This window comes from Crocodylus porosus, unplaced genomic scaffold, assembly GCF_001723895.1.
Source record: "Crocodylus porosus isolate Cpor-Errol unplaced genomic scaffold, CroPor_comp1, whole genome shotgun sequence".
NCBI lineage: Eukaryota > Metazoa > Chordata > Crocodylia > Crocodylidae > Crocodylus > Crocodylus porosus.
Window position 1 is genome coordinate 6,420,978 of NW_017728913.1, and position 19,339 is coordinate 6,440,316.

Here is a 19,339-nt window from a genome sequence, read left to right on the forward strand (position 1 = left end):
GAGGAGGCCTCACGGGGGCTCCCCAGTAGCTTGGGGGTTCCCGGTGCCCAGCGGGGGCACAGTGAGCAGTGCCACAGCGGGCACAGCATTTTAGAGTGCCGGAGAGGTGTCCAGTGAGTGTGGGGTTGGGACCCCAGCCCACGAGGGCGGTTGCCCAGTAGGGCGCACGACCCGGAGGAAGGGTCAGGGGGCCAGGCACGGCTACGGGCCACCTGAGCCCTGGGCGCGAGAGGCGCGGCACAGGCCCCAGAGGGGGCAACGAGCGCGAGAGGCGCGGCACAGGCCCCAGAGCAGTCAGTCTCCTACTGACAGTAAGCCCCGGAGAAGGGCGGGCGCGCAGTATACGTCCCGGAGAGGGGCAGGCACATGATATAAGCCTGGAAAGGGGCCGATGTGCGGATTGGGGCCTGAACGATAAAGAGCTTGACAGAGCCAAACAGAAGCCCGGGGGGGGCGAATAGGCCCGGGAGAGGGCAAGAGGGGAATAGCCCAGGAGGGGCGAGTGTATGACATGAGAACGTCTGGTACAGCTGCGAGGCTTGGGGCATGCTAAAGGGGAGGTTTGGAGGCATGCATAGCCCTTAAGGCTGGGGTACACCGAGTCACCCTATAAGGGATGGGGAATAGTGCCAACACATTACCGTGGACAAGGGAATTGTAGGCAGCCTCCATTACAGAACCATAACAGCAAAGACGTGGTGGGCAAGACAAGAGGGTGCTAGGTCACCCATGTGACACGGTAAGGGGCGCAAAGGGGATCACAGCCGCCCCCGCGGCCCTGCCCCATAACAGCCATACTTACCCAAAAAAGGTTCAGAACAGGAGCAAGTCAACTCAGAACAGAACACGTAAGGCAACTCAGAATACATAACAGCCACTTTTTCAGAACTTGACAAAGGCTGTTAGACACCTTTCTTTCTCTTAAGTAGTTGCTGCTGCAGTGGCTAGCTTCCCCTTTGCTATTAAAACACCACCCCAGATCACCCATATGATAGGCAGGGAACCTGAGCTATCCTTGAAAATCCTTGACTTAAGATGTATATCTTGTTTCTCTCCCTCTTTTTCTCCCACATACTCTCTTTATGTAGGAGTTTGGTGCTACTCTTTCTTATCTGGCATCTACTTTCTTTTCCATGGCATCAGTTTTTTCCAACACAGTGACCTGTCCATGATGGAATTGATTTAAAAACTTCCAACTATCCCTGTGACTTAGGCTGTACTTGTAAGCCATTAGAAGAAAGGTATGAAAGGCCTCACCCTGTCACCTTCACGTAAGATATTATTTTTAACAACTGTCTTCTACCTGTGGCTGATGGGTCTGTAATGAACTTGCTTCCAGTGACACAGTGGAAGACAGCCACACTTAAGGGAAAGGACAAGTGAACAGCGAGTCCAAAGTGATTTTTAAAAGAAGCTTCTAGTCTCAATTTCTTTGGTAAACCCAGGAAGTAGAAAATCAGATTTCTAAAACTATTTCATGCTGAGCTGGCATTCAGGAAGGACTAGAACTCAAGGTTGGCACTAATTTCCACAAATATCCTGATACTAAAAAGGGAGCCTATTTATATGTGGGCTTGAATAAGATGAGAAGTCCAAAATACATTACAATGGGTATTTATAAACTAATGGCTTTGTTTATCAAGTTAATGCAAGAGGTGATTTAATATATGTCATAGCTTTGCCACTGGATTAATGGCAGCATAAAAACTTCTAATATTTCCATTCATTTTGTGCATTTATTTTTAAATCCTAATGACAAAAAAAGGTTTGTGACTAGAATTATTTCACGCTTGTGAAATCATTTTCTATGGAGTAATTTTATTGTACCTGAAGCACAGTCTTTAAGAAGGAGATTCAGAAACCAGCAAGCAGAAAAAGTTAACAGATGCCAAAAATGTGTCCAGTTTACAAGAGTTAAAAAAAATAAATCATTGCCAATGCATTTATTTTTCACATGGAAGGAAATGGTTACCATTTGCTGTCTAGCTTTGACTTTGGTGTTCACTATATACCTTAACACAAATCGATAGTTTAATGCATTTAATAACTGGGATTCAGAATGGGTTTATTCTGAATGAAGCTAGAAGGTATTTGTTCTGACCAAGACTACTTTATTCTTGTGCTTATTACTATGATACTAAACTTGCTTTAGAAAAGCACAAAGGGAAATTAAATGAAAATAGCTATTTCTGCTTGTGTGGGAATATTGTGAAATGTAATAGGAGAAAGACTGCACAAATTAAACTTAGCCCATAATAAAACAAGGGATGCAATAATTCAGGTAAAGAACAAGTTACTTTCAGCTTCATTGTTAGGCATAAAGCTGGGTTTTTTTTTTTGTTTTTTGTTTTTTTTCCCCTTTACTAGCATCTTTCATCCTGAAGAATCCCATGGAATTATGGTCCAGAGGTAGGGTGGCCATTAGTCCTGTTTTATACCGGATAATCCCATTTTTAAACCATTTGTCCCCTATCCATTTCTAAATGAGGAACAGACTGCAAAAGGTCCTGTTTTTCAGTTCATTGGTGCAAATGTGTCAATCATTTATTCCCACATTTCCATTGGCTGTGCCTAGAGGTAGGTTGGTGCACAGCCAGGAAGGAAGGGAGGCAGGTGGCCTTTTTGTGGTGGCCCTAGCCCTCACTGCTGATTAGCTGAGGAAGCAGTGGCCCTGCCCCTCAACGCTGATTGGCCAAGTGAGCTGGTGGTCCACCTCTCCCACCCATCAAAGGGATGTTCTGTATTCTGGGGATGTGTTAGTGGTCACCCTATCTGGAGGTGAGAAAGCTACTGCATATCCTGTGCTATTTTCACCATTTCTCCCCTTCTGTTTTTGTGGGCTGCTGCAATCAGAGCATCTACACTCTGTCAGTCTCTTTTGTGGGATGATATATGAAAGAGTTCATTCTGCACAGCTGCACTTTCTATTTTGAAAGGGATTTTCAGTACATGATAAAGAGCTACTGGTTTACTGAGACCTTGCTAATTTTGATAACTGCATGGCTAAACCAAGAGACAGTCATTATTACCATACTATAGACCAGCAACACATGGTATTTCTTATAGAGAATTCCCAGCTAAGGAATATATATGCAAAAAATGCAGAACTATTTGGCAGCAGGCCTGGAAAAAAGTTGCAAGGGAAACATAAAATAAGGACAGTTGTATATAATAGAAGAACTTCATTATTTGTAACCTAACTGGTTATGGGCCCACTAAGTGGATCAGGAACCCCATCCATTCTACTTAGCAGATGCAGTTTAAGTTGTCTGTTAAAGCAGCTGGTGTGTGTGTGCGCGCGCGCCACAGCTAGGCCCAAGCTCGTGGGAAGCTAAAGACAAGATGTGACAGAGAACAATGTGATATACAGTGTGCTAAGACCAGAACCATAGAAACTGTCAAGTGCTGGATTAAACTGAAAAAATGTCATTAAATCTGTCTTTTAAAAGAAGAAATATGCCAAGCATGCCCACATCTACAGCCAACAAAAATGGTTTTACTAGAGCAGCTTTCTACACGTTGTAATGAGTCATCTCTCTTGCTACCAAAATCCAGAGTGTAACTTGACAAATCTTCTGCCTTCTAAAGGATGAGAACATGGAGCATACTAAATGCCATGTACCTTAAATAAGTTTTCTGTTACTAAAAAACATGCTCATTGCAAAAGGATGAAATAAGGAACCAGAAGTCCTTGGTACTCCAATTTGTTTGTCACTCTGTCACAGGTAATTTCCTGCAAATTATAGGCCTGTTGGAGGGCAGATACATCAAGCTTATTCTCCGAATATTTTATTTTATGTCTCCATTTGGATTTATAGATAAAGTTGAAAGGGGCTCGTGTTCATATTTCTAGGTGCACCTGACAAGTTTCCTGAATAGAAATAAAATAGCAGCTTCCTCCCACAGCTAATAGAATTACAATGCCATGCATGGCTGATAGAGTGCTTGACGTAGTGCTCCATACACAGGGATGAGAACATCACAACCACCACCTCCATCACTGATTTTAGGAAACTCATTTCTGAAAATCAGGAAGGGATGAACAAAAAGCACACCATCTGAAACAGCACATCCTGACTCAAAGACTAAATGTCACTTTACTCTTTCCTACTCTGTCAGTAAAGCTAATAGGGGTCACCTACCCTCATCATCAGGAGACTGAACAGATTATTTAACATCACGGAATGACAGACCTTAACTTCTCCCAAAATAAATAAGTAGCCATGAATACAATAATTATTATCTCTAGCAAAGGGACAAGGCAGAGATGCAGCTTGATGTAACTTAGTTTATGTGTCAGGATGTTCCCTTCATACCTCTATTCTCAATGGAAAAAAAAAATGACCATCGCAAACTCAATAACAGATTAACTGATCTACAGAAACTGCTGCCACAATCCAAAAATATTCCTTTATATTTTTAAAAATGATAATGGCTGAGATTCTATATGTGCTGCAGTTACAAAATTTAGCAGAGAATAGATTGCCTGCGATGGAATTGTGCTCTAGAAACTAAGCTTTCAATAAAAAAAAAAACTAGTACTTACGACTGGGAAGAAAGATTTCATCAAGTAAACAGAAGACAATTTATATCATGTAGTTTAAAGCTTTCTGGAAGACTCGGGTTGCAGCCATAAGAGGTGTAAATTGTTCTAACTAACTCAATGGGTAGGTAACTGAAGTCACAAAATGGCAAATTAAATGTCAACACTGCTTACCACTCACTGTTAATCGTTTTAGCAGAAATCATGTGTACTTGTACATTTCAAGATCCCCCAAAGCCTCCTACACCTTCCAGGGTAACAGTCCCAACACTCCCCTATACAGATGCCAAAACCTCAGTGCTTCTCCTCATTTCCACAGTACAGTTATACACCGTCTAAGAAAAAATATTCTATACAGCATTTAAAAAAAATAAAAAGTTGGAACTGAATTTGACAAAGTTACTAGGAATACTGAGAAAGAGAGGCTAGTTCTAATTTCCATTTTCACATTTAATGTAATAACATCCTGAATTTCCTATTCAGAGGACAACAAAATTCTTAGTCAACCATACTACAGTGCCTCAGACACCCAAGAGGGGCTTGATGCAAAATTTAGGTCTTGTTGGCTGCAAAGTACGTGAGGACATGATCACATGGCGCATAAAGTGGTAAAGATACTGCCAATTTGAATGTCTGCAAGCCAGACTGAAAGAGCTCAGGGTAGGTATTTCCTGGATAGTGTCTTTGCCTTAGATGTACAAAATCCAACCCAAAAACATGCTGAATTGGAGTGGTTCTTTGAAAAGTGGATTAAAAGGAAGTGAAGTGTTTTGCTGTGAAAGACTTAAAACCTGTGGTGTATGCATGCTGGAGCCTAGAAGGAGACTGCTGAACTACAGTTGCAGAAAGAGACATTCAATACTGGAGAAATGATAAAACAGAAAAAAACTGAGTGCCAGTATAGACGGGAATTTTGATAACGATATAACTTAATTCATGCTCCTGTACATAGAAATGTAGAGAATTTTTTTCTTACAATTTATCTCAATTGCCACAGTCTAAGTATAGGGTAATTCTGATGACTTCTGTGAAGGCATTTAATTTAAATAAGGATGCAGCTGACATAAGAATCTAAATCCAGATTTACTTAATCAAATTTCTCTACAACGCTACTTGATTTTTAACTGAAACAGCACTAAAATGATGTCAGTACACTCAATACACTCAGCTGCTGCTGAGGAAGAAAGGTCAGAAAGACAGAAGGGCCAAAGACTAAGTGCAGAAAGTTTGTGATACAGGAGACTTTTGGGTTTCAGCTTGCTGAAAAAGATACAATAGCATAGATTGAGCTCAGGCACAACAGAGCTACAAAACTGCACACGCAAGATACACTGCACTCTCTGATTCCAAAAATCTATTTGACCTACTACGTAAGTATATACTCAACACTGTTGTTTCCAACTCAGAAAAAATAGAAATAGGGTGGCTTTTCAAAAATACTTAGTTTCTTCTCTGAGGTCAGAGCAATAAAAGAAATATAGTTTCAGTATTTATGAATTCATGTAGGAAGATGAAGGTCATTAGACTTTACATCTGTAATGAATAGTGGGAAAATAATGTGAGAAAACAGAGGAAGACCACATCTCAAAACACTCTGTGGAATTCTTCAACTATATTTCTGAGCTGATAGGGAAAGGTAAAAACAGTAGAAATCACTTATCTGGATTTCAAGAGGGCAGTCTAATTTACAGAATGAGACCTCAAGGCAGTAGAGAACTATTAAAATGAATTAAAAATTGGCTAGGGGTCAAGAAAACCAAAAAAGATCAAATTATTAATTTATCTAGAGATCTAAATTAAAGTATAAAGTGTTGCACAGAACTCTTTTCTACTTGTCAAACAAATTAAATCTCATTAAACATGTGACAGAAATGTCCTCTTTTTCCATTTGCTTATTCTGGATAAGTTAATTTCCTTTCTCTGTCATGTTAGGCAAACAAGTGATCATTTTGCTTTTCTTAAAAACTAGAAATTCTGAAACATTTCATCTCTGAATCTCTGACAATTATTTAAAATTCAACTTTCAGTGGCATGGAATAGTTTAAGAACTGAGTTTTATCATCCTCTTTCCTTTTACTCTTCTTTCCAGATTCAGTATAGCTGAATAGGTTAATAAATCTCTATTTACAATAAAATAAAATGAGACACTCAGATAGGGGCAGTGAGCTGCCATGTTCAAACTAGAGTTAGTTTATAACAATTCCATGCAATAAAGTTTTTTTTTCTTTTTTTCTTTCTTTTTTTTTTTTTTACTTTAATGGTGTGAAACCACATTCTGTTTGATATTGAACTGATAGTTTTTAGGGATTAAATTCTCTGTGTTCATAAAATGGTTGCAGGGCACAGATCCCTATTCTTTTTTTTAAACAAAAAAGAACTTGTCCAAGTGATGATACTGCCACCTGAAGAAGAGGCTTGGGAATTATGTAACACTAGTCAATAAACTTTGGGTCTTTTTATATTGTAAAAGGAGGAGAGAAAAAAATTCCCCAAACTCATCAACTGTTATTAATTTCATAGGACAGTATGACTACCTCTATTTCTCAAAATATTCAGGGCTCATCACAGTTCATCATTATTTCAACTTTCTCTGCATTGCGGTATCCAATTCAAAGCTGCTGTAATTTCTGTCTTCCTCTTTTTGGTTACCAGGCCATAAAAAGTGCTGTAAGATGAGAGGTTTCTTGTGCCTGTAATATGGCTGCTTGCCTTTATTCCCTAATTTTAATTCTTTATTTCACAACAAATTCATAGCTATTCCTTTATTTAATTGTTCTCACTGAATATCCTGACTCTGGCACTTTGTTCTTATAGAAATTTTTTCTTGGTTTTTTTTTTCCTTGCTAATTTATGATCCTTGGGAATCTCATATCTTCAGACCCCAACAAGATTGTTCCTCCTCTTCAGTTCCTGATCTTGGAAACATTTTTGTAAACTGGGTGAAAGGGATAGGACTAATGGGTTGTGCTGAAGGGGAACCATTAGGCTGAAGAGAGGTTATTACGGAAATCTCTCAAGGGCCCAATCTTATTTAATATTTTAATAACTTTGGCATAAAAAGCAGGAGTGTGTTAATGAAATTTGCTGATTACACAAAGTCAGAAGGCATTGTCAATATGGAAGAGGATCAGAATATTATAGAGAAAGAACTGGATGACCTTGAGGCCTGAAATAATAGAAATGGAATTAAATTTAATAATGCAGGTCATGAACTTAAGGACTAATAATAAGAGTATCTGCAAGCTCATGAAAGAGCTTGCCCTTCTGCTAGCTAGCAAAAACCCAGACCTTGGTTGGGCTTACAGAAACCTGGTGGGATTCTACCCATGACTGGGTGGTAGGCATAGAGGACTATAGGTTGTACAGAGGAGACAGAGTAGGGAGATAGGGAGAAAGGTGGGGGGGTGTAACACTCTACATTAATGAGCAGTACATGTCCTCGATGATCAGGATGTGTTCAGAAGAGGGGAAAACTGAGGTGCTCTGAGTTAGAATACAAGGGGTTTGTGGGAAAAGGGACTTGGTAGTGGGCACCTACTACAGACCACCTCACCAAGGGGATGAGCTGGACCTGGAATTTTCAGGTCAGCTCACAGAGGCTGTAAGGACAAGGGATGTGGTTGTCATGGGTGACCTAAACTACCCAGGCTGGGAGGATGAGTCAGCCAGGTCTGAACGCTCACATAGGTTTTTAGCCTGCATACAGGACCTCCACCTAACCCAAGAGGTACATAATCCCACCAGAGAAAATGTCTTGCTGGACTTGGTCCTTGCCACAGGTGATAACCTGGTGAGGGATCTGCAGATGCTCAACTACCTAGGCGTTAGTGATGATCATCTGCTGGAATTTACATCCAGCACAGGGTGGTGAAAGCAAGCAGTAAGGCAAAAGTATTTGACTTCAGGAGGGCTGACTTTAATGAGCTAAGGAGATTAGTAAGAGAGACATTGGGGACTCGGAGCTTTAATGAGATGGGAGTCCAGGATGGGTAGAGACGATCCTCCGAGCTCAGAGGGAGTCAGTCACAATGCGAACCAAAGTGCTAAAAAGCCCCCTTAGCTCAGTAAAGGCATCCAGGAGGGCCTGAGGGCAAAAAAGGTGGCATACAGTCAGTGGAAGCAAGGGGCAATCACCAAGGAGGATTACACCTCCGTTGCTTGTGATTGCAGGGAGGTGGTCAGGAAGGCCAAGGCAGAGATGGAACTAGGGCTGGCACCAGAATTAAGGATAACAAAGAGTCCTTTTTCAAATACATAGGGAGTAAGAAGAAGGCACTAGGTAACGTGGGGCCCCTACAGGACAGACTTGGCAATCTGGTGACTGCAGCAAAGGAAAAAGCTGATCTGTTCAACGAGTTCTCTGCCTCCATATTTCTGAGCAGGGACCGGGGCAACTCCCCTACTAGGATTATGGACAGGCTCAGGGGATGATGCCATGCCTAGGGTCAGGGACAGTCTAGTTAGGGAACTCTTGGAGGGGTTGGACATGTATAAATCAGCAGGTCCAGATTCTCTTCATCTGAAGGTACTGAGGGAATTGGTGGAGGTCATAGCAGGGCTCCTGGCATGGCTGTATGAGCACTCGTGGTGCTTTGGCCAGGTCCCAGAGGCCTGGAAAAGGGCCAATGTGGTCCCCATTTACAAGAAGGGGAGAAAGGAGGATGCAGGTAACTATAGGCCAGTTAGTCTCACCTCAGTCCTTGGGAAGACCTTTGAGAAAATTATCAAGGAACACATCTACGGGGGCCTAGCATAGGAGGTAATGCTCAGGGGCAACCAACATGGGTTCACTGCAGGCAGATCCTGCCTGACTAACCTTGTTTCCTTTTACAACCAGGTCACAAAGTCCTTGAATGCAGGCATTGAGGTGGATGTCATCTACCTGGACTTCAAGAAGGCCTTTGACATAGTTTTTTTATGAGAATGGGATGAGAAACAAGGTGACTGTGGCATTGATGCCCACACAGTCAGATGGGTGGCAAATTGGCTCAATGGTCGCACCCAGAGAGTGGTGGTGGATGGGTCGTTTTTGACCTGGGGGGGATGTGGGCAGTGGAGTTCCCCAGGGCTCGGTCCTCGGGCCTGTGCTATTCAACATTTTTATCAGCGACTTGGGAGGTGGGCATGGAAACCACACTGTCCATATTCACTCATGACACAAGGATGTGGGCACACTGGAGGGGAGAGATAGAATCCAACTAGATCTAGACAAATTACAGAGGTGGGTGGATGAGAATAGGATGGAATTCAACACAAGACAAGTGCAAGGTGCTGCATCTAGGGAGAAGGAACCAGAAATATACCTATAGGCCAGGGAACACCCTTCTTGTCAACACGGTGGCAGAAAGGGATCTTGAGTCATTGCTGACTCCAGGATGGATATGAGCCGCCAATGCAAGGATGTGGTCGGTAAGGCTAACTGCACATTGTCGTGCATCTACAGACGATTCACAAGCAAGTCCAGGGAGGTGATCCTCCCCCTCTATGCAGCGCTGGTGAGGCCGCAGTTGAAGTGCAGTGCCCAGAACTGGATGCAGTACTCCAAGAGGGATGTGGCTAACCTTGAGAGGGTCCAGAGGAAGGCCACTCACATGGTCAGGGGGCAGCAGGCCAGGCCCTACAAAGATAGACTAAAGGGCCTAAATCTATTCAGCCTCCACAAGAGAAGACTGAGAGGGGATCTGGGGATAAACTCACCAGGGGGGACCAGCAGAAATTAGGTGAGGCTCTGTTCCCCTGGGCACTACCTGGGATAACAAGCAACAATGGCCACAAATGAAAAACTTCTTCACAGTAAGAGTGGCCAAAATTTTAAATGGGCTTCCAAGGGAGGTGGTGCTCTTCCCTACCTTGGGGGTCTTTAAGAGAAGGCTAGATAGGTATCTGGCTGGGGTCATCTGACCCCAGCACTCTTTCCTGCCCAGGCGGGGGGTCAGACTTGATGATCTGTTGAGGTCCCTTCCGACCCTACCATCTATGAATCTATGATTGAGAGCAAGTTCAGGCTTGATATCAGGAGGTATTACTTTACGGTTGGGGCTGCCAGGCTCTGGAATGGGCTCCCAAAGGGGGTGTCTTCAAGAGGAGGTTGGACAGATATCTGGCTGGGGTGTTATGACCCTGGCACTCATTCCTGCCCAGGGCAGGGGGGTCGGACTTGATGATCTGTTCAGGTCCCTTCCAACCCTAGAAACTATGAAACTGTGAAAGAAGATAAAAAAGCATTTGGGTTTATCAACTGATCACAGGATGGGGCATGAGCTACAAGCACAACAGCAGCCACAAGGGCTAAGTACAGACAATCAAAAAGCTCAAGGCTGAATTGATGCAGTCTTCATAGGTTAGTCTAAGCTGCATAGATTGAACCAATAAGCAAGTGAACAGACATTCACTCACTTTTGTTTCTGGAAATGCAGCCACATGCCTGCAGTAGCTCAGGCCAGAAGCCACAGACACTGTAGCATGCCTGTCTGCTCAGTTGGAGCAGACAGAATGGGCCAAGCCTAACCTGCTTATGCTGTGAGGGGAGATTTGCAGGGGAGGTGCAAAGCATCCTGGGATGCTAGGTGACTATGAGTTAACTTGAATCTGGAGGGGATCTGGGACAGAAGTTTAATAAATCAATTTAACCTAAATCAGTTAAGTCTGATACTCCACCCATCCAGGTTTACCTTAAACTGGTTTTGGCCATTTTAAAAGTAATTTATGTGCACAAAACTTCTGTTCTGTTACCAATTTGAACCAGTTTCTGATCATTTATACCAGTTTATGTGTAATTTCTGTCCCTAGTCAAGAAGGCCAACATGATCCTAGTGTGCGCCAGGTAGGCTATTTTCCAGAGAGATAGGGAATTAATATCACTAAATAAGGCACCATTAAGACCTCATCTGGAATACTGTGTATGTGTAGATGCATTTAAATTAGGTGTTGTTGAAAAGGGCTGCTAAAATGATCAGGGGAACAAAAGGTCTATTTTTCTGAGAGACAAAATTAAGTTGGCTTATATAGCTTAGAAAATTAAGGCTGGGGGGGTAGGATTGCTGTCTATCCATATATCAGGGAGGAAAACAAGCTATTTAATCTAAAGAACCTTGCTGGCACAAAAACAAAGAGATATAAATACATCATGAATAAACTTAGGCTGTAAACTAAAAGAAGGGTTCTAACCATCAGAGCAGCAAGACTATGGAGATACTGACAGCATTTTTAGGATGGAGCTTGATAAATGTATAAAGGTGATGTTATAACTTCATTGCTTGCCATAAATTTGGCACTGGAATTGAAGGCAGAGACGATCCCTTCCTTTCCAATGTTCTCAATTACTTATTCTAATTTCCATGGAACTCAAGAGCCTGGGTGCCAACAAGCCTAGAGTACCAAGGCAGAATGCTGAAGAAGCCTCAGCAATCCATATTAGCAGCTTCTTAGAAAGCAATGCCATTTATATGATGCCCCATCAAGGCCCTACCAACTGTGCCGATTTCAGAAAAGTGGACTTTCAGACAAATTCTATCCCTTTGAGCAACTCAGTTTAAATTTGAACCAGTAAACTAGAGGTGAAATCCCTCAGTGAATTATAATGGTTTTAATGTCTCTGGACCTTTTCTACTTGTACTCTATTTATAAATGAAATAAGTAAAATAAGCTGAACATAAGGTCTACCACTTCTTTGTCAACAATTTCATTAATTAATTTCCACAGTATTTTCTTATTACCAGGGATCCTGGTTTTTGCTGATAACAAAAATCACAAATATTCTGATAAAAACCCAAATTCCATGATTAAAATGGAACACCACTATACATATAGGTATCAATTGAAGACAATTTTTTTTTATATATATTTGCAATCTTAAAGCAACTTGGAAGCCAACCAGTGTCTCAATCACTATAGTAAAATAAACTGCAAATACCTATAAATCTTGCTATTTGATTTTGGGTTTATTATCATGGCAAATCAACTCCTCTGGGCCCCTTAGCTTACCAGGACACAGGTCTAGGCCCCTCATTCCCAAGTCACAGCCCCCTGGCCCTGTTGGTGCCCCTCACTCCCCCTCACAGTCCCCACCCCCAGCTCTGCTAGTGCCCCTCACTCCCAGTGCCACAGATCCCTGGACCTACTACTGGTGCCCCTCACTCCCCCACACAGCCCCCCTGCCCTGCTGGTGCCCCATATTCTCCCCCACTTAGCCCCCCCAGCCTTATTAGTGCCCCTCACCACACCCACAGCCCCCTGCCTCCCATCAGCCCTGCTGGAGTGGGCCCCCAGCTGCCATGGCTACAGAGCCAGGGACCTGGGTCTGCAGTCGTGCCTGAGCCCTGCCTGCCACAGCCTACATACAGACCCCAGCTCCCCCCACCATGGGCAGAACGGCTAGAGTGGAGCCGATGGTGGGGGGCAGTTCCTTGCCACCATGCACGTTCCCAGAGGACAGGGGGACCTGTGTCCCTCAGATCTGTGCGTGAGGCATGGGCAGGTGTGGGCTGCCCACTGTGGACTTGGGCTCCCCACCTTGCTGCCCTCCCTGGGGCCTCCATGGCCTGGCAGGCAGGACCAAGTGCAGCCTAGCAGAGTGGGGTCAGGTGGGGAAGCTTGTTGCCACTGTTGCAAGCCCCATGCTGCCCTGATAATGCGCCCCCTGCCAACCCTGGCAGCAGAGGGAGCAGAAGCATGGGGTTGTGCCACTCACTGGTCTGGAGCAGGCAGAGGATGCATCTCTAGGGCAGCACAGGCCTTGCAGCAGCAACAACAGGCTTCCTCACACAGCCCCGCTCTGCCGTATCCCACCCATTGGCCTGCAGAGGCTCCAGGGGAGGGCAGAAAGGTGGGGAGCCCAAGCCCGCAGTGGGCAGCCCACACCTGTTCCTGCCCTGTGCATGTATCTTGGGGGCAAGGGTTCCTGCTGCCCCCTGGGAGTGTGTACAGAGGCTGGCAGCCAGCCCCATTCCGTTGCCCTACGAGCTGCCCACTGCCTCATCCTGCTCACCACCGGGGCCCCCTCAGCTGTGCATTCTGGCCCCAGGCCCCAATCCCCCCACATCGCCCAGCTGGGCAGCAGCCCCAGCCCCAGCCATGCCCAACTCCCCCACTCCCTGCCTGGGGGCAGGCCTCAACACCCCCCCCCCAACTTACCTGTGGGAGCTGCTCTCCAGGCCACCTGGTGCATATACATGCATTCGGCACCCCTGCCTGACCGTCCTCCTCCCGCTCCCTCAGCCCCTTGCAGGCCAGAACTCTGCCAGCCTATAGGGAGCTCTTTGCACAAGAGCCCCACATTTCTCTGTTAAAATGCAAAATCTGTGTTTTTTTGGGCAAAAGGGAAAATCTGAGTTTTTTCCCCGTTTTTCTGTGGGAAATGGAAAACCCGGATCCTGCTAATTACACTGCAACTGCTTGTGTGCTTGTTTTTTTATTCTTATTTCACAGTCCAATGAGCTGAAGTCTTCACTTAGCCATCCACAAGGACATTTAGATAGTTTCCGCAAGAAGTTACAACTAATGAAGAACACCAGGGGATTACATTTTCTATAAGTTCTTGTATTATTTATTTACATATTATTTTTTTTTAAATTACATCCACTTCACTTTTCAACCTCATTTTTCCAAGCATTATTATTAGCTTTTGACAAATAAAGAAAAACATCTAATAAGATAGGGCTGTTCCAAAACCATGAATTAAAGATTACCATGGAAGATAACACTTGTGCATTTCACAATGTGTGTCTATCCCATGCAATAAATCCGTATAATGTTATTAGTAAACAATATCCAGTATGTAATTAATATATAAACCCAAGTAATGTTTGTATTCCACATAATTCCTTACTTAAAATTATAGTGACATCAGAAAGTCATCATCCATTAAAAGTCATGATGAATAGAAGCATTATTATTTTATCTGTTCAAAAACATATATCATGACATCAATGAAAACAAAGCTCTAGGGCAGCATTCTAAATGAACAGTATGGATGAGAGAACTGCATTACAAACCTGAGCTGTTCAGGTACTTGATATTTTAAAATTATAGTAATTTTTTTTCTGGGTTTTGAAACTTGGAACAATGGGCATGGCCACCCAAAAGGAACCAGTAGGTGAACAGTTAACTTTTCTCAGACACCAATATATTCCCTTAAAAGTAGGATGTAAAAAGATAGCAGCTTAAAATATTGAGATAAATCCCTAATAGGTTTTTGTTCTGATTCCTTTTAAAAAGGCACATGTTTAAAGACTATTAAAGCAAACGCATAAGGAATTATAAATAAGAACATAAGAAGTATCATACCGGCTCAGACCAATGGTCCATTTATCCCACTGTCTAGAACTTTTGTGATGTAGTTACTTCACTGACACCCTTCAGTTGTCTACAACAATAGCAAGTAGTAGATGCTTTAAAGGGAGAATATATGAATGGCACATGTCTAGAGTGATCCATCCTCCCCACATGACCAATAGGCCTTGTTTTAGGAATGCCAGAGGGTATTTCCCTGATTTTTCTATGTCTTCCCTGATTTTTGGTTAATAGCTTCCAAAGAATCAATCTTCCATTAATTTGTCTAATCCTTTTTGAAGACTTAATGGACATGTCTACATGTTCATTAATGCACCACAATTATGGTACATTAAGTTTAGTACCTGTAATTACAGGTACTATCTTAATGCGCCATAATTGGCACTACTGTGCATTAGCCACAGTGCATGTTTTTTAGTGATACTAATGAGCAGTAGACTAATTCTACTGCACATTAGCATCGGTTTTCCCCACCATGTTAATGAGCACTAGAATTAGTTTATTGTGCTCAAAGTGTTTCATGCAGACTTGCCCAACATGTTCCATTTTTTATATTGCTAATCATTTTTACTTTTGGTAGTGGGTGGGTTATTCTTGGCCTAACAAATTCAGTTTTATTACAGAGGATTGTAGCTGCATAATATATTGAATGTTATAAAACATAGGGCAGTTTGGGGGGAGTATTAAATTAAAAGTAATAAATAAAAAAGTGTGTCACACCTGGTGCCGAAGTCCTTCCATGAACAGCAGTTTCATTGGGCAGGAGATCTTTTGAGTTGGAAGTGAATGGTGATTGTCTAAATGTATCTTCAGAAAAGAAAGGACTGAGGAGGAAAGAAAAGACAAAACGCAAGTCAATAAAATAATAGCTAGCCAAAAAATAAAATGAAGTAATTTATCCTAATGGTTTTATAATTAATATTCAAATCAAGGTACTTGGTGTATAAAACTCCTGCTAAAAGAAATGCAACTTAGGATGTAAAATTACTTCAGTGTCACCCTTCAGTCCAATTTTTTATCAATGTAACACTTAAGTATGTCTCCAAAAGCTATTGATAAAATAATTTCAGAATTAGTAAGTGAGAACACAACATCAAGTTATGGATCAGAAATTGAGTTACAACTAAAAATGGTGTTCTACAACTTAGCTAAAGTTTTGCTGGGTTTCCTGATATCCTTTCCTATTCTGAACAGTATAATAAAATTCTCAACTTAGGAGCAGGAAATAAGTGTTATAACTGGTCAAAATGGTGACATTAAGAATGTAAGATACAAAACTATTCTAAATTTTGTATTAACTCTTAACAGTCAATACCAATTTATGTTACAGGGTAGTTTTTGTTTTGTACTCCTTTAAAAATCTGAACAGAAACAGTGTTTCCCTCGTCTATAATACAGAAGTCAGTAAAAGGAATAGTAAAAATAAAATAGAAAAAGGATTCCTTGGAAAGTTATTCTTTTGGATGTTCAGCTCTCTTCCTGCATACCATATATGATTTTGTCCAGAACACAATGAAATTTACATTTAAAGCCAATATCTATTAAATTAAGAATTTACAATAGATAGGTGCAACTGTATTTTGAAATACATCACTGGGCACGATACAAGACCAATTTGTTCCTGCAGTGTTTGCTAGTTCAGTAATAAAAAATAAAAAAACAGCAACATTTTAGGACAAGAAACACAGTATTAGGTTTTATGAAGTGTTACGTTGCAAGAAGTCCAGACCCAGAGCATACGTGCCAACAATTGGCTCACGAAAGTTAACCGTACTGGTCCAGATACAGTAAATATTACCCTAAAGAATGACACAGACACACGTCTTGTCATATTCTTTTTCTATGGAGAATGAGCAATGTGTTTTTCACTGAAGTGATCCAGGTGAGATGCTGGTATTCATAGCCAGAGATTTTTTGCCATTAGGAATCCAGTTGATAATTACAGTTAAAATTTATTTACACACTTTCTCAACTTTCCTTGGACACTATTCAGGCAGAAGTATAATAATTCAGATATTCATAACTGCTGAATTTTGTTCTGGTCTTTTTGTGCCATTTAATTTGTATGTTTATACATAATTTGCACAAAACATAAAATTATGGTCAACATCAAGTAACAGGTGAAGGCAAGACATGAAGCCACACAAAATGTGATGACTGGAGCATGTGAGTGTGTGTGCACACAGATGATCAATATGTGTGTAAAACTCACAATTAAAAATCAAACAATTTCTTGGGGTGCAGTAAGCAACAATGCCAGCATGCACAGAAGCACTTAGCTTCCTTCTCGATTCACCCCTTCTCTTTATTCATTGATAAATGCATAACCACAGGTCAACAGCTGTAAAAAGCTATGGCATCACCTATTGGTGGAAGGGCTTTCTCTATAACTATTAATATCCCCTCCTATTACCATGAACATCTTTTCCAAATTCTTGTGTGTTTGTTGATCTATTGTGTGGTTACAGAGACACTGTTCATATCAAATCACTACTATGGGCTGAGGTCCTGAGGCCAAGCTGCCAGCAATTCCTTCTCCAAAGCTGGTCTCCCATTATGAGCTCTAGGAACCAGGTGGGGTGCTTCCAAATTCTCTGCTGAGTCCCTCTGGGATGGCTTGTGATTTTCCTCAATGTTTACTCTCCCTGTGTTTTTAATGAATCTATGCGCCAGCTCTCAAAGCAATACAGAGAGGCAAATGCTGGCTCCCAGTGACCAGGGAGCCAGCAAACAGGGGCTGCAAACAGAGTAAGCAATTTGCAGGTAGTTCGCAGGCTACTTCCTAGGCCAGGTCATGAGTCCTCCTCGCCCTTTTTTGAGGGGCAAGTCTTTGCGTGGGGAAGCAGGAAAAAAAGGAACCCTTTGGGGCCAGTGAGAAATAAACAGGCTAGGGAAGGTCTGCTTGGAAGTTTGCTAGGGAAGGTCTGCTTGGAAGAAGAGCGGTAAGAGAGAGAAAGCAAAGTAAGACACCCAAGGAAATAACTGGAGGACATCACAATGCCAGAGTCACTGCTAATGCTTCTGCTTGCACTTGTGAGGTTTCTGTCCAGGCAGGACTGCTCACCATCAATGCTTCCACCCAGGTCCAGGTTTGGTGTTGTGGGGACTGCCGTTTGTAGGTTCCAGTGATGGCCAGGTCAGGGAGTGCCTGTGGTGTGAGTGGTGCCTCTTGGTGGCCTCTTGGTGGTGTCTCTCAAGGAACAGACAAGAGAACTACAGAAGGAGGTGGTGAGGCTCTGAAGCATCCTCTGCCATGGGGCAGTTCATTGATTCGATGCTGGAGGAGACCTCTGGGACTGTGGAGGAAGAAATGCCAGGCACAGCGCTACAGAAGACAGAGGACATGGACACCCAAGAGGGTGGAAGCTGGAGGCTTGTGACTTCTGGCAGCAAGCAGAGATCACCTCCACCTGCACTAGTTCATCTGAAGGACAGATATGCAATCCTTGCAGCAGAGAGGGAGGAGCACATTCCAGTAGCAAAGAGTGGAGGAAGACAGGCCAGACCTCACCAAGGTGGGAAGGATCGAGACAACTGCCACCAAGAAGAAGCGACAGGTGGTGGCAATTGGAGACTCTCTTCTGTGGGGAATGGAGGGAGCCATCTGCCAAACTGACCTGTTGTCTTGGGAGGTCTACTACCCAGATCCAAGATGTTATGGAAGGACTACCAAGGCTCATCTGGCCCTCAGACTACTACCCCATGCTGTTCATCCATGTGGGTGCCAATGATACTGCCAGGGAAGACCCTGAGTGTATCAAAAGTGACTACAGGGCTCTGAGTGTAAGAGTGAGGGGTCTGGGGCTCAGGTTGTGTTCTTGTCAATCCTTCTGGTCAAGGGAAAGGACCTGGGCAGGAGCAGGTGCATCCTGCAGATCAACACCTAGCTGCGCAGGTGGTGTTGTCAGCAGGGATTTGACTTCTTCGACCATGGGATGTTCTTCCAAGAAGGATTGCTGGGAAGAGATAGGATCCACCTGACGAACAGAGGGAAGAGCATCTTTGCAGACAGGTTCGCTAACTTAGGCAGGAGGGCTTTAAACAAGGTTCACCATGAGGTGGAGACCAAAGCCCTGTGGTAAGTAGGGAAGCAGGAGACCTGAAGGAAGAGCAACCAGGAGGGGGCAACAAGGGAGGTGCCCTCATACTTCCTGCAAAATCAGGGCAATCAATTAGTTATCTCGGGTGACTGTACACAAATGCATGGGGCTTGGAAACAAACAGAAAGAATTGGAAGTCCTTGCACAATTACAGAATTATGACATGATTGGAATAACAGAGACTTGGTGGGATAGTTTGTATGACTGGAGCACTGTCATAGATGGATACAAACTGTTCAGGAAGGGAAGAAGAGGAGGAGGAGGTGTACTTTATGTAAAAGAGCCATATGATTGCTCAGAGCTCCAGTATGAAGATGGAGATAGGCCTGTTGACAGTATCTGGGTTAGGGTCAGAGGGGAGAGCAACAAGGGTGATGTTGTGGTGCGGGTCTGCTATAGATCACCA

The 19,339-nt window shown here is 43.0% G+C and overlaps 1 protein-coding gene across 1 annotated transcript in view; it reads right to left on the reverse strand.

Moving 5' to 3' along the window:
- ZNF827 (zinc finger protein 827) overlaps positions 1 to 19,339 on the reverse strand; it is a 116,610-nt gene that overhangs the window by 31,429 nt on the left and 65,842 nt on the right. Inside the window, exon 8 of the mRNA XM_019534327.1 lies at positions 15,554 to 15,657. Coding sequence (XP_019389872.1) covers positions 15,554 to 15,657 — 104 coding nt within the window. The remainder of the gene's footprint in view (positions 1 to 15,553; positions 15,658 to 19,339) is intronic.